The sequence below is a fragment of the Dermochelys coriacea genome, chromosome 3 (genome assembly GCF_009764565.3).
Source record: "Dermochelys coriacea isolate rDerCor1 chromosome 3, rDerCor1.pri.v4, whole genome shotgun sequence".
Lineage (NCBI taxonomy): Eukaryota > Metazoa > Chordata > Testudines > Dermochelyidae > Dermochelys > Dermochelys coriacea.
Genome location: NC_050070.1, coordinates 204,226,619 through 204,247,008, shown reverse-complemented (window position 1 = coordinate 204,247,008; position 20,390 = coordinate 204,226,619). Strand labels below are relative to the sequence as shown.

Below are 20,390 nucleotides of genomic sequence, written 5' to 3'. Positions count from 1 at the left end.
GAAGAGGGTCCAGCACCCACAGCAGCTGGAGGTTCTGGGGTCCCCTCACCCCCTGCCATGGCTGGGAGCTATGGGGTCCCTGCTTGGCCTGCCATGGCTGGGCAGAGGCAGGGGGACAGGGACTCCTGTGGCCTGCAGGAGTTCCAGGGAACCCCAACAGTCCACTAGGGCTGGGAGCTCAGGGGTCCCCTTGATGCCCAGTGCTAGGAGCTGCTGAGGGCCTGCCGCCAGCACCGGCTGAGAGCTGCGGGGCTGCCTGCTGACAGCTCCAGCCCTGGGGCACAAAATGTCACAGAGGTCTCTGGAAGTCATAAATTCCGTGACTTCCATGATCTCTGTGACATAATCGTAGCCTTATTCATGAGCAAGGGGTAGGCTAGGTCCCCCGGGATCACTATTGGCATTTCAACATTGCCAATGGTTATCTGCCAGTCAGGAAAAAAAGTCCCTCCTTATAGCTTTCTAAAAAGTCCTGTGTTCTTAAAGATGCGAGTGTCATGCACCTTCCCTGACCAGCTCACACTGATGTCGGTGAAGAGTTCCCACTGATCCACCAATGTTTGCATAACCACATAAAAGTAGCCCTTCTGTTGATGCCCTCTATGGCAAGGTGGTCTGGTGCCAAAATAGGGATATGAGTGCTGTTTATTGCTTCACCACGGTTCGGGAACCCCATCGTTGCAAATCCAACCACTATGTCCTGCACATTACCAAAAGTCACAGTCTTGCGCAGCAGGAGGAGATTAATGGACCTGCACTGAAGCTTGCATTACAGTCACTTGCATGACAATGGCCCCTGCAGTGGATTCTCCCACTCCAAACTGATTTCCCACTGACCAGTATCAATCCAGCATTGCAAGTTTCCACTCACTTCCCCACGGTCAGTGCAGCTCTCGTTTTGGTCTCCCTGCACTGGAGGTCTGGGGTGAGCTCGGCGCACAGATCTGGGAATGCGGCCTTGCGCATTCAAAAGTTCTGCAGCCACAGTTTGTCATTCCAAGCCTGCATTACAATGCAATCCCACCAGTAAGTACTCGTGTCCAGAAGCAGCACGCCACCATCTCCAGTTGCTCCATGAATGCCAACAACCTTGAATTGGTGCTCACTATGTCCCACAGCAGTCTGTCCTCCAAGGAATCATCATGTTCCCCATTGATTTGGTTATTCTTGCAGCTCTGGATTGTGTGTCCTGTGCCTGCAATGCTTACAACAAAGTGCAGAGCTGTGCAGGCTTCCATGCTTCAGTCAGAGAAGGTGGATAGCGAGGAGAGCCATGTAGGTTTGTGGGATTTTGAAAAAAGGAGTAAAAATTATGGGATATAAATGACATTACGGGATGGAGACAGCTGCATGCTGGGATGTTGACCCCTTGCTCCCAGTCACCCCGCGTGACTCGTTTAGGCCCCATCAGGCATTGCCAAAAGATTTCCCAAAAGATAGTGCGTTTGACAGTGGCGGGTTGCACATTGGGACTCCTACCTATGGTGCACAACATTGTGCATTGACAAAAGCACTCCTGGTGAGTACATGCACCGCAGACACAAGGAGCCAAGTATGCATGCGCAATATACTAACAATGGCAGCTTAATGCCAACATAACTTGGGTCGACCAAAATTCGTAGTGTACACATGGCCTTAGAGGAAAGAGAGATCAACTGGACTCACTAAAAATATCACTTCCCATGGCAAACCGGACTTTCCTTGTAGGGTAAAGGGAAAGAGTCTCATCCAAGTCTGTTAGCTCTGACATGCTTAGCATCCAAGGCTGCAGGCACTGCAGACATCCCATCACACTTCTGCAATGATTAGTCAAATCGTACTAAATAGGCATAGCTTGATTGTCTCCTCTTCCCCCCCCAAAAGAACTGTACCATATAAACAACTTCTGTGCAATTCACACTTTCCTGTCAGTCTTTCACAAACACTTTTAAACTGACCGACAGAGCATCATCCCCATCAAGTCTGAAATGCGATCTGGAGTATTTCAAGAGCACTCGCGTAAATCTAAAGTGACTTGCTCAGTCCATCTGCTTCAGGCCTCCATATGAGAGTCAAGCTTGCACTGATGATCATAAGGAAAGGAAGAGGTAACTTAAAAACATGGAAGAGAGGGGGAAAAGAGGCACATAAAAGGCAAAGACCAAACAACACATCTCTGAGGCTTGATCCTTGTATCACTCACACCAAGTTTAACTTCATACAAGTTACTCCTGACATATACCCACATAGCAAGATCGGAAACAAGCCTAGAGACTTTAGGTTCCTGGTAGAGCCTGATTCATGAAGTTCCTTAGGCCAGCAGAGTAAAGTTTCATAATCATACGCAGTTCTGATAGCACATTCAAATGCAGTTTCAATGAAAAGTTCTAACAGTTTAATCAGCTTACCTTTTCAATATCTACCAGCTCCGTCTCATAAATCTCTGCAATGGTGATGTGATGCTTGGCAGCAATAGTAAATCGGCCCTAGGATGGACAATTTAAAACAAAAAAACAAAAAACGGAAAAAGGGTTTTTTTCCCCTCTCTCCTTCAAGTACATGCAGCATTTATTACTTTTAATAGAACAATGATTTAATCGAACTAGTTTAAATAAAGAGGCATCAATCTAAGTTGCCAGACATTGGGATACCAACCCCAACTCCTCAAGGCAATACAATTTCTTACCAGGTCTGTGTATATATCGATGGCTGCATTTAAGCAGTTCATAGCCTCTGTAGCGTAAGCATTCAGGAAAAACAATTAAAAATAAAATCAGCTGAGACATCCAGACATTGTTCAACAGTTCAGCTTTCACCAAGGCAAGGCAGTATTTCTACTGTGTGTCCGTTCTGACCAGAAACCTAAATGGCCAGCTCCTCAAACAACCAGCTACCCAGGTTCTGAAACTGCAGACGTTCATTTTAATGCCCCAAATGTAACACATACAAAAACCTCTGAGATGTGTGAACTAAAAGTGCATTTGTATTGGTAAATCTAGTAACCATATAATGCCAAATTCCATGGAGAAATGCACATTCAATGAACAAACTGATTTTTCCCAGACCAAATTTTTGGCTTTGAAAAGTTACACATTCAAACACTAGCGTGTGCAAAAAACTGTATCCCCAGTCTCTTAGTTTGCTTTTGAAAATTTTGTCCAGAAGAAGCAAGCTTTTAGTATATTCAAATAGCTAGTGAATACACAGGAAATCTATCAATATTCATAAGAACATAAGCATGGCCATACTGGATCAGACCAACAGTCAATCTAGACCTGTATCCAGTCTTCCGACAGTGGCCAGATGCTTCTGAGGGAATGAAAAGAACAGGGCAACTAGCAAGTGATCCATCCCGTTGTCCACTCCCAGCTTCTGGCAGTCAGAGCCATTGATGGACCTATCCTCCATGAATTTTTCTAATTCTTTTATGAACCCCATTATAGTTTTGGCTTTCACAACATCCCCTAGCAATGAGTTCCACAGGTTGACTGCACATTGTGTGAAGAAGTTCTTCCTTATGTTTGTTTTAAACCTGCTGCCCATTAATTATATTGGGGGACCCTGGTATTTGTCTTATGTGAGGGGGTAAATAACAGTTTTATATTCATGATCGTCACACCCTTCATGATTTTATAGACCTCTGTCATAGCCCCCCTTTCTTGACTTCTTTAAAAAAAAAATGAGTAGTCCCAGTCTTGTTAATCTCTTATCAGATGGAAGCTGTTCCATCCCCCTATTCATTTTTGTTGCCCTTCTCTGGACTTTTTCCAATTCTAATATTTTTTTTTTTAGAGATGGGGTGACCAGAACTGCACACAGTATTCAAGATGTGGGCGTGCTATGGATTTATATAGTAGCATTATGACATTTACTGTCTTATTATTTATCCCTCTCCTGATGGTTCCCAACATTCTGTTTGCTTTTTTGACGGCTGCTGCACATTGAATGGATGTTTTCAGAGAACTATCCACAATGACTCCAAAATCTTTCTTGAGTGGTAACAGCTAATTTAGATCCCATCATTTTGTATGTACAGTTGGGATTATTTTTTCCAATGTATGTTACTCTGAATTTATCAACATTGAATTTCATCTGCCATTTTGTCGCTCAGACACTCAGTTTTGCGAGATCCCTTTGTAACTCTCCAGTGTCTCCTTTGGACTTAACTGTCTTGAGTAATTTTATATCATCTGAAAACTTTGCCACCTCACTGTTTGCCCTCTTTTCGAGATCATTTATGAATATTTTGACCAACATTAATCCCAGTTTTCTTTTTTTGTAGCCTTTCTGATCTCCTTGAGCATGTCACAACCAATGTTACCATCTTGGTCAGCTGGTTGGCAGTATATTCTTTCTGCTATACTCTTATTCAAGCAAGGAATTGCCATCCATAGAGATTCTATGGTACTGTTTGATTAATTTAAGATTTTTTTTTTACTGTATTTCACTCTATGCTCTCTTACACATATAGTCCCATTCCCCGACCAGCATGTACTACTTTGTCATTCCTATATATTTTGTGCCCTGGTATTGCCATGTCCCACTGATTATCATCATTCCACCACATTTCTGTGATGCCTATTACATTTATAGCCTCATTACATTAATAGCCTCAACCAAGCATTCAAGTTCTTAGTATTGAGACTTCTAGCATTTGTACTGAAGCACTTACAAAATCTGTCAATATTTAGTTGTCTGCCTTCATGTGATGGCTGTCTCACTGGCCCTGGGTGTAGAACTGGAAGCATTTCAGAGAATGCCACCATGGAGGTCCAGGACTTTAATTTCTTACCTAGCAGCCTAAATTTGGTTTCCAGGAACTCTCGCCTACCTTTCTTTATGTCATTGGTACCTACATGTATCACAACCACCAACTCCTCTTCAGCTCTCAAACAGGTCTGTCTATATGTCTCCAGAGGTCTGCAACCTTCATACCTGGCAGGCAATTCACCATGTGGTTCTCCCAATCATCACAAACCCAACTGTTCATATTTCTAATAATTGAATCCACCATTACTATTACCTGTCTCTTCCTAATAACAGGGATCCCATTCTCCAGAATGGTGTTCTCACTGCAAGAGGACACCATAACATCATCTGGAAGGAGGCTCCAACTATGGGATAGTTTCTTGGGGAAGGAGAACATGAAGCTGGAGCAGAGGGACTTTCTTCCTCCTCAACAGCATAGAAGCTGTCAGACTGGGGGCACAGACATCTATTTTGCAAGTTTCAGAACAGTAGCTTGCATCAGCACTGGTTTTGCTTCTTTGGACTTTTAAAATGGTACTAGTTGCAAGGGGGACAATAATAAATTACACTATCTGCTCAGAAGAGCTATTAAAATGCACTTTGATCACTACAATTTTAAATCAGAAACACAGTAATGGAAATATATGCTTCCTGGTCTGAGGCATGAAACTGATTTTCATCAACAGATTTAAAGATGCAGCATTCCCCATTAAGAGAAAGTCAACTTTCCAGTAACCCTCATCTTCCTCTCTAGCCAAAAACAAATAGTATACACCATATTTTTTGTCATTTTAATGCCAATAGTCAACATTTGCTAATATGTGTGGGGACTTTACAGTATTTTTATTCCTTTAAACATCCCAATTCACAATCCTTCCCACAATCCTTAGCCAGAATAACTCAACTTACACATGAAGTTTATAAAAGTCAAGGAAACTCTCTACTAAAGCTGATTTCCAATATTATGGCATTACAGAGACCTACCTTAGTCTAAAGAAATAATGTACAAGACCCTGTTGCACCTAATTACAGGACTCAGCCTTATATATAGATGTCCTTATATCAGTAGTTGCTATTAAAATATCCAGTGTTGTGTGTAGTACCCGAGTAATATCCCTTTAAAAAGTCAGGAGCCCTTTAGGGGACCTCCATGTCTTCTATTTCAGTAGAGCAGCAGTGTATGTAGGTAGCTAGGTCTTACATATTTGTACATAGTTAATAAATACAGTTATTTGGAATCCAATTGCGTCCATGTGGTTTCCCCATATTTTTAAGGCTGTGAGAGACAAAGGATACAACATACAGGTTGTTTGAACACATCTTCGCCAATGAGCACGTGTCTTTTCTATCCCTAAGAGAGTTTTGCGATCTTTCCCCTTTCATTCACCCTCCCTCCCCTGAAAAGTCCAGACATCTCAGTGGGAAAGCTGAACAAGTCTCCTTACTTGAATCTGTCAATGATGTTTTCATAGGAAGTCAGAGGGGTCATTGTTACTTAATATAAAGCATCCTTCATGTCATCTACCATAATTCTAAATCCTACAGGCTCAGAAACAGACAAGGGTCCAAATTCTGCTCTCAGTTACACCAGGGTAAATCCAGAGTAATTCTGTTGAAGCTATTGGATTCACTCCAGATGTATACAGGTACAAACAGAACACAATCTGGTTCACAGATTGACATCGACAGAAACAAAGAACTACTTCTTTAGACCTGTAAATCTCAACACACACAAATGGGTAAAACCAGACCTATTATGACCAATCTTATTTCAAAAGGCTCATGAAAAAATTTATTCAGATTGCTTCAACCCAGTACAGACATGATAAATTAAGCATTAGTTGCAGAACATGAATGAGGAAACAGGCCTTAAGCAAACTATTTCTTGCCTCTCTATGAAATGCTCACACTCCAAGGCCATACTTAAAGTACTTTATAGAACACTAACTGAAGATCTTAAATCAAATACCTGGCTTACAAAAGGAAGCCAGTCTGCCAGTTACTACACTATTAACAGGATTTGTATATTCTTGTACAGTATTTCATTTGCCTTACCTTGTGGATCTGCCTTTTTGTAAGCATTCCCAGCATCCACAAAACCGATGGCTGCATCATGTTTACTCTGTAGTTGCATATGGAGTTTGGCTGCCTGACAAAATGCATTTCCTGCAGCTAGGAAAGAAATACAACAAAAAAGATGTACATTTCCAGTCTCATTTAATAAGCATGAATTTATGGACATGCCTACAGTAAAAAGATGAGCACATACTGCTTTCCACTACCTGAAGAACTTTAATAGATATGGCAACTATGCAAGTGGAAGAAAAGGCACATGAATTCCAGTGACCGAATCATGCTCTTAGATACATGTGCTTGTGATTTGTGGAGAACTGCTATCCTTAAGTGTGCAAAATCATGGTATTAAGAACACATATGGCCAAATTTCAATGGACCTAAAAAATTATAATTTTTTGACTATGCACCCTGATGCACAAACAAAACTCTGTATTTGTATGCAAAAATCAGGTCATCATCCATAAAACTACCCCATTTGCTCACACAAATGTTTTCTTCCATGCACAGAAAGAGGAACATGCAGTGTAGGAGGCCCACTGAAAATTTAAGGTCACATTTTCAAAGAGACACTTTCTTTTTGCAGGTGCAATTTGCATATGCAAAATCTGTACCCTCATTTTTATGTCTGAAATTGGATGGTGTGTTCAACTCTGAATACTTCACCTCTACCAGATTTGTAGGTGCAATCAGGTAGTCAGAGGTGGATCATATAGATGTACTTTGACCTGTTATGCAATTAATTCTGTGGGTGTCAAACTGCAGCTGGAAATTGCACCTGAGAAAAGGGAGGCTGAGACCGCTCTCTTTTTGAAATTTTTAGTTCCTGTAACTTGATGGCAAATGAAGCAATAAAATCACTTTCTTACTCCTGAAGGCATTCTGCGCCAAAAAAATTAAAAATTCTGCGCCAAAAAAATTAAATTCTGCATGCAATATTTTAAAATTCTGCAAATTTTATTTGTCAAATAAATGTGGCGGCTCCAGCATGGCATTAGGGAACACAGGCCACTGGCTGCACAGATGTGGGAGATCACTGTGCAGCTCCTCCCTTGGGACCTGGCCTCAGCGGTGAGGCTGCACCCAACGTTGACACAGTGCAAGGACCGGGCCTGCCCCAGAAACACCCCTGGGCCCTGCCCCTCCGTGTCAGGTGCACCAGGTGTGAGCAGGCAGGCTCAGCAAGGCTGGATCCAAGTGTGGAGGGGCTCTGTGTGGGCAGAATCGAGGTGTGGGTTGAGAGGGTTCTGTGTGGGGCAATCTGGGTGCGGGTGGCCTAGTGGGGGATCCGGATGCCCAGGAGCTTGTTGGGGGGCTTTGGATGCAATGGTAATGGGACTCTAGAGGGGGGTCCACGTGAAGGTGGTTGGGGCTTAGCAGGCGGGTCTGGGTGTGGTGGGGGATAAAGCTGGGCAGGGGGTCTAGGTGTGGGGGGCTTAGTGGGGAGTCCAGATGCTGGGGGAGTTGGGCTCAGTGAGGTGGGGATCCAGGCGTGGGTGGCTTGTCAGGGTGGTCCAGGTGCAGGGGGAGTGGGACTCATTGGGGGGGTTCTGAGTGTGAAGGGGTGAGGCTTGGAGTGGGGGTCTGGATGCACGGGGGTTGGGCGGATGGGGGAGCAGCTCCCTGTACAGGGATCCCTCCCCCTGAAGCTGAGGAGCAATATGTGCAGGAAACAGCAGTGGGCTGGGGTTGGAGTTCGCAGCACTTCCTGCAGCTGATGGAGAAATCTGAGGGTGGGTCTGACTGGGCCCCGGATGCCGTCCAAAGGAAGAGGAAGTCCTGTCCTTCCCAGCCCAGCCGGGACTAGCAGCTGAGTCCAGCGCAGGGTAGGAGTCACCAGCTGGGTCTTCCCCAGTCCCACCTCCTGCCTCACAGTGATTTACCTCTCCGCCAGCTGCCCTGGGCATCCAAAACATACAGCTGGGGAGGGTCGCATGACCGATCTTGTGGCTTCCCTTTGCCTCCCCATCAGAAAGTCATTTTTCTATGGGGGACATAAATTCTTCGCATGCGCAGTGGCACAAAATTCCCCCAGGACTATGTTTCTGTTACTATTTCTACCCTATACTAATACTGACCAATTCACACATTTAGAGTGTGCTACTCAGTAGTGTATGTGCATTTGGCAGGAGACTGACAAAAACACAAGGGACAGCTAGGCGCACTACTCCCACTGACTTTCACTGGGAATTGTGCACCTCATTTTTGTTTTGAAAGTCTCCCCCTTAACCCGTATGCTGATGGCACATCCACACATGATTTAGAGAGAGATGCAGATAAAAAATTCGGGAAGAAGTAAACAATTTTTTCAGTTCCTCATCTCCCATTTGTTAAAGAAAAACTGGTGATTTTTTGTCCCTTGTGAACAGAGTTTTCATCCCTTTTTTGTGAAAGGCTGAAGAGATACCAGTGTCTCAAATCCCACGATTATTCCATGCATAGGATGTTCACATTTATCTTGGGAAATTTATATTTGCATCAATGTTTCCCACAGCCACCAAATATGGCACAGCATTTCAAACACAGAGCTAGCAATAACTATTCCACTTTTACAGTGCTACCACTTCCCCTCAGCATAGCAGGGAACAGCTATTCTCCTTGTGTACCTCCGATTTATAGCTCATTCAGAATATTAGATAACTTTCAAGTTTCTGGCCTCAGGAAGAGTGTGTTTTACAAGCCTTAAAAGCAAATCAAATAGCGCAGGGAAGCACTTCTTAAGCAACTTCTTTGTAGGCAACTAGCTTTAATTAATTTAAAATCATAATGTGAACTTGGACACAGGCTAGTTAACAATACATTGTAAGTATTTCGGTCACCTCCCTTTCCCCACTCCCAACATTTAATTCATTCCAGAGAAAACTATGGGGGTTTGATGGTATACAGAAATTGTATTTCCATAGTCACTATTCCCATGGAAACACCCTACCAAGTGGAACTATACTTTGATAATTTGCAACAGGACGCTTGAGCATTTACAGGTCACTAAGCTATTAGAAATGTTCTTAACCAATTATGCAAGCATTCAGCTGGGTATAAAGGTTTCCTTTCTTAAATTTTTCCTAATTTTTCTGGCTCTGGGTAATTTATGACATTTCTCTCCCCACCCAAAATATGCAAGATAAAAAGCACAAGTGGAGGTGTAAAAAAACAAAGGTTGCCCCTCGCTCTCCGTGATACACAGATTTTTTTTTTCCCCCTACCAAGGCTTTAATTTGTTTGCTTGCATGTAGAATCATAGAACCATTGGGTTAAAAGGGACCACAAGGGTTATCTAATCTAACCCCCAGTCAAGATGCAGGATTTGTAGCATCTAAATCACCCAAGACAGATGGCCATCCAGCCTCCTTTTGAAAACCTCCAGTGAAGGGGCTTTCACAACCTCCCAAGGCAGTCTGTTCCATTGTCCTACTGTTCTTACAGTTAGGAATGTATCTGTATAATTGGTGTATGGTCTTTATCTCCAAGACGAATCTCAAGCTTTAAGCCTTTCTTACAATCAACCTTACAAATGAAACAAACTACTTACCATTCCAGTTTTTGGCAATCTTGAACAAGTTTGCAGCCCTGGTGTACATTTCACAGGCTTCTTCTACCTTTGAATTTCCTCTAGAGAAAAAAAAAAGTGCAAGTCACTCAAATACTATTTGCACTGCAATGAAATATAGTCATTTGGGGGTGGGCTAAAACCCAAGAACAGAGTTTTGAATTTTGTGTTCTGGTTTGTTCCGATAACCTGGTCCTTCCAAACTTTGTTACCTAAATGGGCAGCTCATCCCATTGGTTATACGCACAGTCTGGTCAGATCCTTGTTTCGTTCATTTAATTGCCACTGTGTTAGGGTTTTGGGAAGTCTGTTCCCCTGTTGTCATGCAAAGTTCCAACCCCTATAAAAAGTACCATTTCTAACACAAACACTCAAGTGTAAGAGCTTCCGATTTTCCTTCCTCAAGGACTGGTGTGAATAAAATCTGGATTACTAGGATGTTCCTGGCAAGGGAACATGAAGCAGTACCAGAAAGGTCCAAAACAGGCCCAGGTTCTCAGAAAGTATTTAGGCACCTAATTCCCATTCCTGGGCCTTAGTCTGTTTAAATTCAAGCAAATGTTTGCAGACTTTTTTCCTCACCAACATTGGCCTAGTTGTAATCAACAACAACAACATACTGGAAGTTTTCATTCCAAAGAGAAAACAGCATGAGGTCAAAGTCACTACTGTTTATTAATCTTGTTTATCAACAATATACAGTAGAACCTCAGAGTTACAAACACCTCAGGAAAGGAGGTTGGTTATAACTCTGAAATGTTTGTAACTTGGAACAAAGCGTTCTGGTGGTTCTTTCAAAAGTTTACACCTGAACATTGACTTAATACAACTTTGAAAATTTACGATGCAGAAGAAAAATTCTGCTTTCTATTTTTATTTTTATTTTTTTTAGTAGTTTACATTTAACACTGTACTGTATTTGCTTTTGAGGTGTCTGCTGCTGCCTGATTACATACTTCTGGTTCCAAATGCGGTGTGTGGTTCACCGATCAGTTCGTAACTCTGAGGGTCTACTGTACAAGGAATAAGGACAACAATTCAAAGCCGTAGGGACTGGTTGAAGAGGTGACCCTGGGCCCAGAGTGTGTGGTCAAGGCTGGAGGGATTGCTGGAACCAGTGGTAAAGGCCTGGCTGGAGGCTGGAACCAGCCTCTGGGCCCTGCGGGAGTCTTGCACCGGAACTGAATTCTGTCTACTCCCCTCTGGAGCTGCTCTGTTAGGAACACAGGGGAAGCTGTGCTGTTTGTAGCTGTACTGAACGCTACTGCCAGAGGAGCTGAGGTAGCCAAGTCGATGCCTTTGTCCAGGGGGAGAGACACTATTCTTAGAACAGAAGCTGCGAAATTTCCTCTCTAAGCAGGACTGGGGAGAAATTGAACAGAGGAAGCATCTTCTGGCTTTAGCCTTCCTTTAGGGTTCTCTGCCATCTTGGGGCTTTGGCTAGGAAGGGAGCTGCTGCACGCGGTGAAGCCAGGAACCCTTGAAAGGCCTGATGTTTCTAAGATAAAGGCCTTAAAAGAAGGGAGAAAGGAAAAGATAAAAGAATTTTGGAGTGAACCCCCAAAATATAAAGATTTGCCTATGCTCTGTAATTCAGGACAGCAGGGACAGCGCAAGAGGCATGGTGTGTGTGGGAGAGAGGAGGGACGGCTTCAGATCAGAATGAAAATATTTAATAACTACTTTGCACAGGTGAAAGTGACTACCTAATGGGCAAGGTTGGGAAGATTCACAGGCTGAAACTGGCATGAGGCAAACTAACCCGGATTTTCCTAGAAGAGGGGAAATAAATCTCATCTGGTCAGGGGTGCTGGAACAATTTTTATAGTGGGGGTGCTGAGAGCCATTGAACCAAACAATAAACCCCATATATAATGGAAATCACTTTAAGTCAGGGGCTGCTGCAGCACCCCCCACACCTCTAGTTCCAGCACTAATGCATCTGGTCCTGCTTCATGGCGCTATAGAGTAGATGAAAACAGATTTCTGAAAAGGCAAGACAAGATGTGTTGTTCTTGCACCCTTACCTGCAAAATTCATGCAGCCTTGAGCAAGCCATTTAATCTAGTCTGCCCCCTCCATTCCTTCATCTGAAAAACTGAATAATGTTGTCCTACCTCACAGGTGAGTTGTGAGAATAAAATCCAGATATGATAATGATAGGGACCACAAAATTAGGTAGGGAGATAGACTGCACTATAATGACCAGAGGACCACTTAAATGGAGTAATTTTGATGTCCATTCATTGAGAAACAACTTAAGACACTAATAAATAGAAAACACAAACACAATAAATAGAAATCTACCTTTGCAAGATGCCAAAATCTCAAAGAGTATTGCATGCCTAAGACATTTAATATTAGGAAATTCATACCCTTTCATAAAGAAACAGCTACAGTTACTTATCTGCATACTAGTCCAATTCATCTGCTCTCCCGCTGTAAAATCCTAGGTGAATGACAGGCTGGGAAGCTGCAGGACTGTAATTTAGGGAATAGCTACACTGCAGCTAGGAGCGAGCCCCCCAGGCCAGGCAGACAGATTTGGAATAGTGGGGCTCGAGCTAGCATACTAAAAGTCATAGAATGGCTGTTGCAGCTCAGGGTCTCAAGCCCAGCCAACCCTGTCATCTTGAGATCCCAAGCTCCAGCTCTGTGCCACAACATCCACACTGCTACTTTAAGCATGCTAACTCACGCCCTGCAAATGCAAGTCTGTCTACTTGGGCTGGATAGACACAACTTTAGCGTCCTTCCCGAGGTTGATCCTGTAGGCTGATGAGCACTGCAGGAAGTGTTAATGCCCAGCACTCACCATCTGCACAGCACCTCTGCAGAAAGGCTGCTTTCAGTATGCCTTGCACTGCACACAGCCCTGCTGAATAGAAGAAGAGAGGAAGTAGGCGTGATGGGATGAGGATTGGGAGGGTGGGAAGAAAGGTCAGAGGTAAAGCCAGGATTCGGTGTTTAAAGCACAATCCAGTGACTGCAAATGTTCTTGTAGGCTCACCAGACTGCAGATCCCCCTCAGCTACTTTCTCTTACTGGAGAGTGATTAACAAAGCACTCTGATCAGCAGCACTACCTACCGCTCAGCACCACTCTCTCACAACACTCTTCTTTATCCCTACAAAACTGAGCCCGTAATTACTTATAAGCACTAAAGTTACAAAGAGCTTCCCAAAGCATCCAAGAACTGCTACAACCTCATTTAGAATCACATTTTATAACTGACTGGTCATGGTGCACTACATTTTATAGAGAATCTTGTCAGACATATTGTATGGAGGAGAATTCTAGTCTTTTTCTCAGTGTGTTGAGGACATTCGCCTGTTCTAACTTTAGGTGTGGAATAAGAGGGAAAGAAAAAAATCCCAAACTGAAGAAGTTCTGCACCCGCACAGAAGACCAAGCTCTGAAATATAAACCCTAAAAGTGAAACTCAATCTAACTCCCACTCAAATTGGCAACTGTGAAACACATAAGATACTCCAAGGAAAGAATCCAAGCAAGCCAAAGTACTAATTGACGTTCCAAACCGTGGAATCAATGTTCTAGTAGTGCTTATCCCGGTAAGTGTTTTATGCTGTGAAGCCTGCTAATTATTAATGTAGCTCTGATGAAGTGAGCTGTAGCTCACGAAAGCTTATGCTCAAATAAATTTGTTAGTCTCTGAGGTGCCACAAGTACTCCTTTTCTTTATGCAGCTATCTGACATTGAATGCTTAAGATGCCCCTTTAACCTGGTCTCCTGTGAACTCAAAAATTATGAGTAAACAAATAGAAAATAAACACAGGTCTGAAGTACACTTCACTGGTGTAGCTATTGTAGCACAAGCCATAATTAAATAAAAAGTGTTAGTTTTTCCAGTATCATTACACCAATTGTTTTCAGTATTATCTTTTACTTTGCTAACACTAACAGCCAGACCCGTCAAACACCAATGTGAGCTTTGGGTAAAGACTGGAAGTAGATTATGGTTTTCTAAATTCTAAGGACAATTTAAGGGACATTGGTTTAGAGGACTGTGAGCCAAGACTTCAGGTCCCAAATTAAGCTTCAACAGGGCAACTCACATGCTTAAAATTAGATATGGTCTTATGTACCTTGTGGAATTGTGACCTCTATCTCCAGCTATGCCATTGACTCAGCGTCACCTCCTGGATGAAGTCACACAAGTGACTTTGTCTCAGTTTACCCATTTGTAAAATGCATATGCATACTTAAGTAGAGGAAAACGTACACATGCTTACCCTTAAACCATACACTTAAGAAAAATATCTTCAAGGTGGCCCTCTGGTTCTCCATGCATTCCCTCACGGGATACTTCAGAAATTACGTGCAAGCCTCTTTGGGCACTGTTTCAGGAGGATAACTTTGCAAGCTACAGTGACTTAGTAAATCAGGAAGTGGTCTGTATGTATAACCATTTCAATCTCAGTTATATGTTAGACTAAATTGTTTTCACTCCCTACCTATCTACAGGACTTTACTATGCTGGAGAAAAGGAAAAATTTGTGTCTGAATTCTTCCCCCAAAGCTACAGGAAAGCTGAAGCCTCATTAGCAGATATGTGAACCTTACTATCTCAAAGAATAAAACCTCTTTGTAAGTGCATGCTATTATTAAACAGACACGTCCAACTAGTTAACAAACACTCAATTTCTGATAAGCCATATCTTTGGCATTCTCTTTTCTACTCCATGATTAGTTTGCAGTATTTTTATTACAATGACAACATCTAAACATAAATTGTCATCTCTGTGTAGACAACACTGATATGTTGAAAAGGCTTAACAGAAAGAAACACAAAGGCTTATATTCTTTTCTCAACTGCACCAGTGCAAATCCTGAAAAGCTAAATATAGAGGTGGCTACCCATTCCCTCTATAATAAGTCCTGTGAAGACAATGGTGATTGTGTGAAAACAACGCATGTAAATCCGGAATAAAGAAAATAATTTGGACCAAAATGTCTATTGCAGGAGAACTTTTCCTATTTAATATGGGCCAAGTTCTTCCTTAACTCAATGGAGTTGCAGGAGAAGAGTGATGGAAAAAAAATTAGCCTTGCTTGGACAAATACCTGTAGGCATTGAGCAACATGAGCAGAAAGGTTTCAGAGTGGTAGCTGTGTTAGTCTGTATCAGCAAAAACAACGAGGAGCCCTTGTGCCACCTTAGAGACTAACAAATTTATTTGGGCATAAGCTTTCATGGGCTAAAACCCAGATGCATGGAGTGGAAAATACAGTAAAAAGAGGTATAAATACACAGCATATGAAAAGATGGGAATTGCCTTACCAAGTAGGGGGGTCAGTGCTAACAAGCCAATTCAATTAAGGTGGAAGTGGGCTATTCTCAACAGTTGACAAGAAGTGGTAGAAATGATGCAGCAAAATAATTACCAAAACTTAAAAAAAAAAAAAAAAATTAAACCATTTACGTTCCTAAGTGACAATATTGTAATTACCTACTACATTATTTGTGAAACTTAAGCACTTAAAAACAAGGAAATGAATAAAGATATCATAATTCTTACACTGCCCACATAATACACACATGCATATTATTCTCATCAAGTATAAATAATGCATATTTCATCATAAAAATATTCACTCTGACTCATGGACTTTTTTAATCTTAATTTCCGAATCTCAATATTTTCTTTCAGGGATATCATCAGTAAATCCATGTTTTTAATTGGCAGTACAAGTTTTATGTAAAATACATATAACTGTGCTTTTTAAAGAATAACTGTTTAATAGAAAAAGAGTTTTATATTGATTTATGCTAACTTTATGTATAAATGTGTACATAGGCACCAGCTTACTCAGATCCCGGGGGGTGCTTGACCCCTACTCTGCCCCAGGCCCCGCCCCACTCCACCACCACACCCCCCCAATCCCCACCCCACCTCCACTCTGCCCCAGGCCCTGCCCACACCCCTTCCACTTTCCCTTCCCCCTCCTCCAAGCCACCACCCTGCTCCTTTCCAGTCCCACTCCACCTCTTTCCGCCTCCTCCCCTTGCCCTTTCCTGCCCCTGCTCCTCCGCCTCCCCCCAGTGCCTCCGGCATGCTGTGGAACAGCTGATTGTGGCAGGCAGGAGGCTCTGGGCTGGGGGGAAGAGCCGATCGGCAGGGCCACGGCGGGCGGGAGGAGCTGGGGGAGGGGGGCGATGCTGACCCACAGGGCTGCCAGTGGGTGCTGAGCACCCACTATTTTTTCCCTGTGGGTGCTCCAGGCCCGGAGCACCCATGGAGTCAACACCTCTGTATGTGTAGCGAGCTGTGTCATCTTCACTCATATAGGACTGTAACTATGGCTACATCTACACTTGGAACTGGATGTGTGGTTCCCAGCTCGAGTAGACACACTCACACTAGCACACAATAAATAGTACTGTAGCTGCAGTAGCATAAGCAGCAGCAAGTGGTAGCCCAGACAAGCTGACACGATTACAAGGCTCCATGTGTATGTAATCGGGGCAGCTAGGCCAGGCCACCACTTGCCGTTGCCCGTGTTACAGTTACATTGTTGTTTTTAGCATGCTAGCTCGATAAGAAAAAAGTTGGATGAAAGGCGACCATCTTGAATGAAAATGTCATGCCATTAGTTAATACTAATTCCTATTTCTACTCTTTGTTCACTCTGGCTAGATTCTCAATTTGAATAATACAAATATAAATTAGTGTTTTATGGCCCCATAAGCTACCGTGGAGTATTTTCCTCTTTATAAACCTTAAACACACTGGGCTTAAAACTGTCATTGACTTCAATGGGGCCAGGATTTCATCATCAAGTCTTTTGCTTCTTAAACACTTACTGTAGAAGGATTAAAAGTGAAAAATAAACAACACGGAAAGCGGTTGTGGTTCACTAGAGACACGTAATGAAGCAAGATCCTCCAGTCATTAAGATGGGGGCAGGGGGAGGAGGTGCAGAGGCGAATGGGGGAGGGGCTGCCTGATAGGGTGCAGGGACTCATGGGGACAGGAGGAGGGGGTGCAGGGCCACATGGGGGTGGCTGAGTGGGGGCGTAGGGCCACATGAGGATGAGAGAAGTTGTTGTATGAGTGGGGAAGGAGGGACACATGGGGTCAGGGGGTGCAAGGACACATGGGGGTACAGAGACACATGGGGATGGAGGTAGATATGCCTGACTGAATGGGAGAGGACTAGGGGTCAGCCAGGGTCTGGATGGGTGAGGCTCCCTAACAATCCCTCCTCACCCACCCAAAAAACCTGTTCCACATTTTTCCCAGCCACACCCAACAACCCTCCAAGTTCATACCCAGGCTCCTTCCTAGTAATTACTTCCATCTCCCTTAGCTCCTCCTTTACTCCTGACTCCCCCAAGCCTTTGTACTTCTTCTGAGTGGGTGCGGAAAGTACTTTTTCTGTATCATAGTTTAAATGAATTATTACTCAGAGTTCTATATTAATATGCCTAGTAAGAAATCCGCCAAAAAACATTTCCTGAATCTTTTTTGTTGTCTGTATTGTTACAGACATACTTGCTGACAGGTATTTTGAAATAAATTACCAGAATAACTGAAACTGGTGTGACTATGTTGTGTTATTTTGAGAAATAAAATAGCAGATTTTTGCAGAATATTTTTAATTTTTTGGTGCAGAAATCAGCCCGGAGTAATCCATGGAAGCAGTGATTCTGAAAAAGATTTTGGGGTCATGGTGGATAAATCGCTGACCATGAGCTCCCAGTGCAACGCTATGGCCAAAAGGGCTAATGCGATCGTTCGGTGCACAAACAGCAAATCTTGAGTGTCGTAAAGAAGTTATTTTGCCTCTGCATTTGGCACTGATGTGACTGCTGCTGGAATAGTGTGTCCAGTTCTGGTGCCACAGTTCAAGTAGGAAGTTAATAAATTAGAGAAGATTCAGAGAAGAGCCATGAGAATGATTAAAAGATTAGAAAACATGCCTTATAGTGATAGACTTAAGGACCTCAATCTGTTTAGTTTAAGAAAGAGAAGGTTAAGGGATGACTTGATCACAGTCTATAAATACCTATATGGGGAACAGATATTTGACATTGGCTCTTCAGTCTAGCCGAGAAAGGTACAACATGATCCAATGGTGGGAAGTTGAAACTAGACAAATGCAGAATACAAATATGGCATACATTTTTAACAGTGAGAGGAATTAACCACTGGGGACAACTGAGCAGGGGTCATGGTGGATTCTCTATCATGAACAATTTTTAAATCGAAACTGGATTTTTTTTTTTTTTTTTTTTTTTTAAAGAAAGATCTTCTCTAGGAATTATTCTGGGGAAGTTCTAAAGGCCTGTGTTATACAGGAGACAAGATTAGATGATCACATTGGTCCCTTCTGGCCTTGTTGAATCGGTGTTTGTTGATCTTACCAGATACTTTGGCTTAAAACTTCATCTATATTTTAATTTTTTTAAATGACTCTGTATACTGCTGCGTGCATCCACAAGTAAGTTTTTTGTTTGTTTGTTTTTGTTTTTTAAACTTTTGGGCTCCTTGAGAACTAAGCATTTTTACCTGTCCCTTATACTGTCTGCAGCAATATCCCTGTTTTTCTATCCTTTCTTCCTCCTTTCCTCTCACTTTTCTCCCTGCCACCCCACTTGTTTTAATTGCATTTCAGTTATTTATAAACTGCAAGAAAGGGTTTCTAAAAAATAAAAGTTATTTAAGGGGTAGCCCGGAAAATTTAAAGGAAAATTGGAAGTCTTTGTGGAGCAGTATTCTTTCTCCAGTGCAATTGCCTTTTTAGGGCCTAATCCTGCCTTCCCTTATGCACACAAGTACGCCTGCTAAAGGAAATGGGAACTACATGTATAAGTAAGGGACTCATGGAAATTTAGAGCTGGAAGGGACACTGAGAAGTCATCAAGTCCAGCCCTTTGTGCTGAGGTATGATCAAGTAAACATAGTCCTGAATCATGCCTCACATTAATGGTCCAGCAAGATCTTTTAAAACTCTTGGACCCAAGTTATCTGGACCTGTTGATTTTAAAATGTCGGAGTTTAGTAGTTGTTGTTTAACACCCTCCTGAGATACTAGAGGAATGGAAAAAGTGTTATCAACATCATATAATAGGACTTCATTATTTGTTTTACTCCCCAAATACAGAACAGAAATATTTACTGAAAACTTGTACCATTTCCGCTTTAAATTACTTGTATTTCTACCATTTCCAACTAGTAATGGACCAATGCCACGGTTAGAATTTGTTTTGTTCTTAACAGACTTAGAAAAACCTCCTCCTTATTGTCCTTAACTCTGATGCCACAGATTTCTTCTTGAATCCCTTTGCTTCCTTTACCAATTTTCTACAATTCCTAGGTTCAGATTTATATTCATTATTATCAGCTTCCCCTTCCTTCCACTTGCTATATACTGCAGCATTCACTTACCCTCTAAACCAGGTCAGTTTTTTAACCAATACAACTTTCTTCCTCAATTGTGGCTTTTGGAGCACCTAGTGAAGAGTTCTTGAACAATTCCCAATTATCATTCACATTTTTCTGATTAAATTCTTCCTCCCAGCTGATCTGGCTCATAACTATTGCAAGCTTTGTGAGACTGGCCCTTTTAAAGCACCAAGTATATATGTTACTGGTCTGGACTTTACTCTGTTAGTCTGATGAAAAACAGACATACACAATATTTAAACTTCAAATCTTGAGTAAAATTCCTCTCATGAAATTTGCTTTATTGAGAGGCCAAATGAACAAATGCTTAGGCCTTGTCTACATACAAACTTTCAGCAGTTTAGTTAAGCTGATTTAGTAAAATGGTGCAAAGCCCTGTTTGGACATTCTTATTTTGGTTTAAGAGCTACTTATTTCAGTTTAGCTTCAACCTGTTCCTAACGAAATTAAGCTAAATCAAATTAAGCTCTTTTTGCACCAGGGTTAATAAAAATCAGTATAGAAATCACACCTTAAATTTAACCGGTGCAACTCTGCATATAAACTAGCCCTTACAAAGGCAAGATTCAAGCTGGTGGAATCAATGTACATGTTAATTTAAAAGTAGGTT

At 42.3% G+C, this 20,390-nt stretch overlaps 1 protein-coding gene across 2 annotated transcripts in view; it reads right to left on the bottom strand.

The window, feature by feature from the left end:
• Nucleotides 1-20,390, bottom strand: part of NAPB (NSF attachment protein beta) — a 33,739-nt gene that overhangs the window by 11,570 nt on the left and 1,779 nt on the right. Inside the window, exons 2-5 of one of the 2 annotated variants that reach the window (XM_038394002.2) lie at nucleotides 10,331-10,410; nucleotides 6,784-6,900; nucleotides 2,666-2,712; nucleotides 2,388-2,465 (exon numbers count right to left, since the gene is read on the bottom strand). In XM_038394002.2, coding sequence (XP_038249930.1) covers nucleotides 2,388-2,465; nucleotides 2,666-2,712; nucleotides 6,784-6,900; nucleotides 10,331-10,410 — 322 coding nt within the window. Of the gene's footprint in view, nucleotides 1-2,387; nucleotides 2,466-2,665; nucleotides 2,713-6,783; nucleotides 6,901-10,330; nucleotides 10,411-20,390 lie in introns of those variants that run through there. The other variant, XM_043512135.1, reaches the window with a different exon arrangement.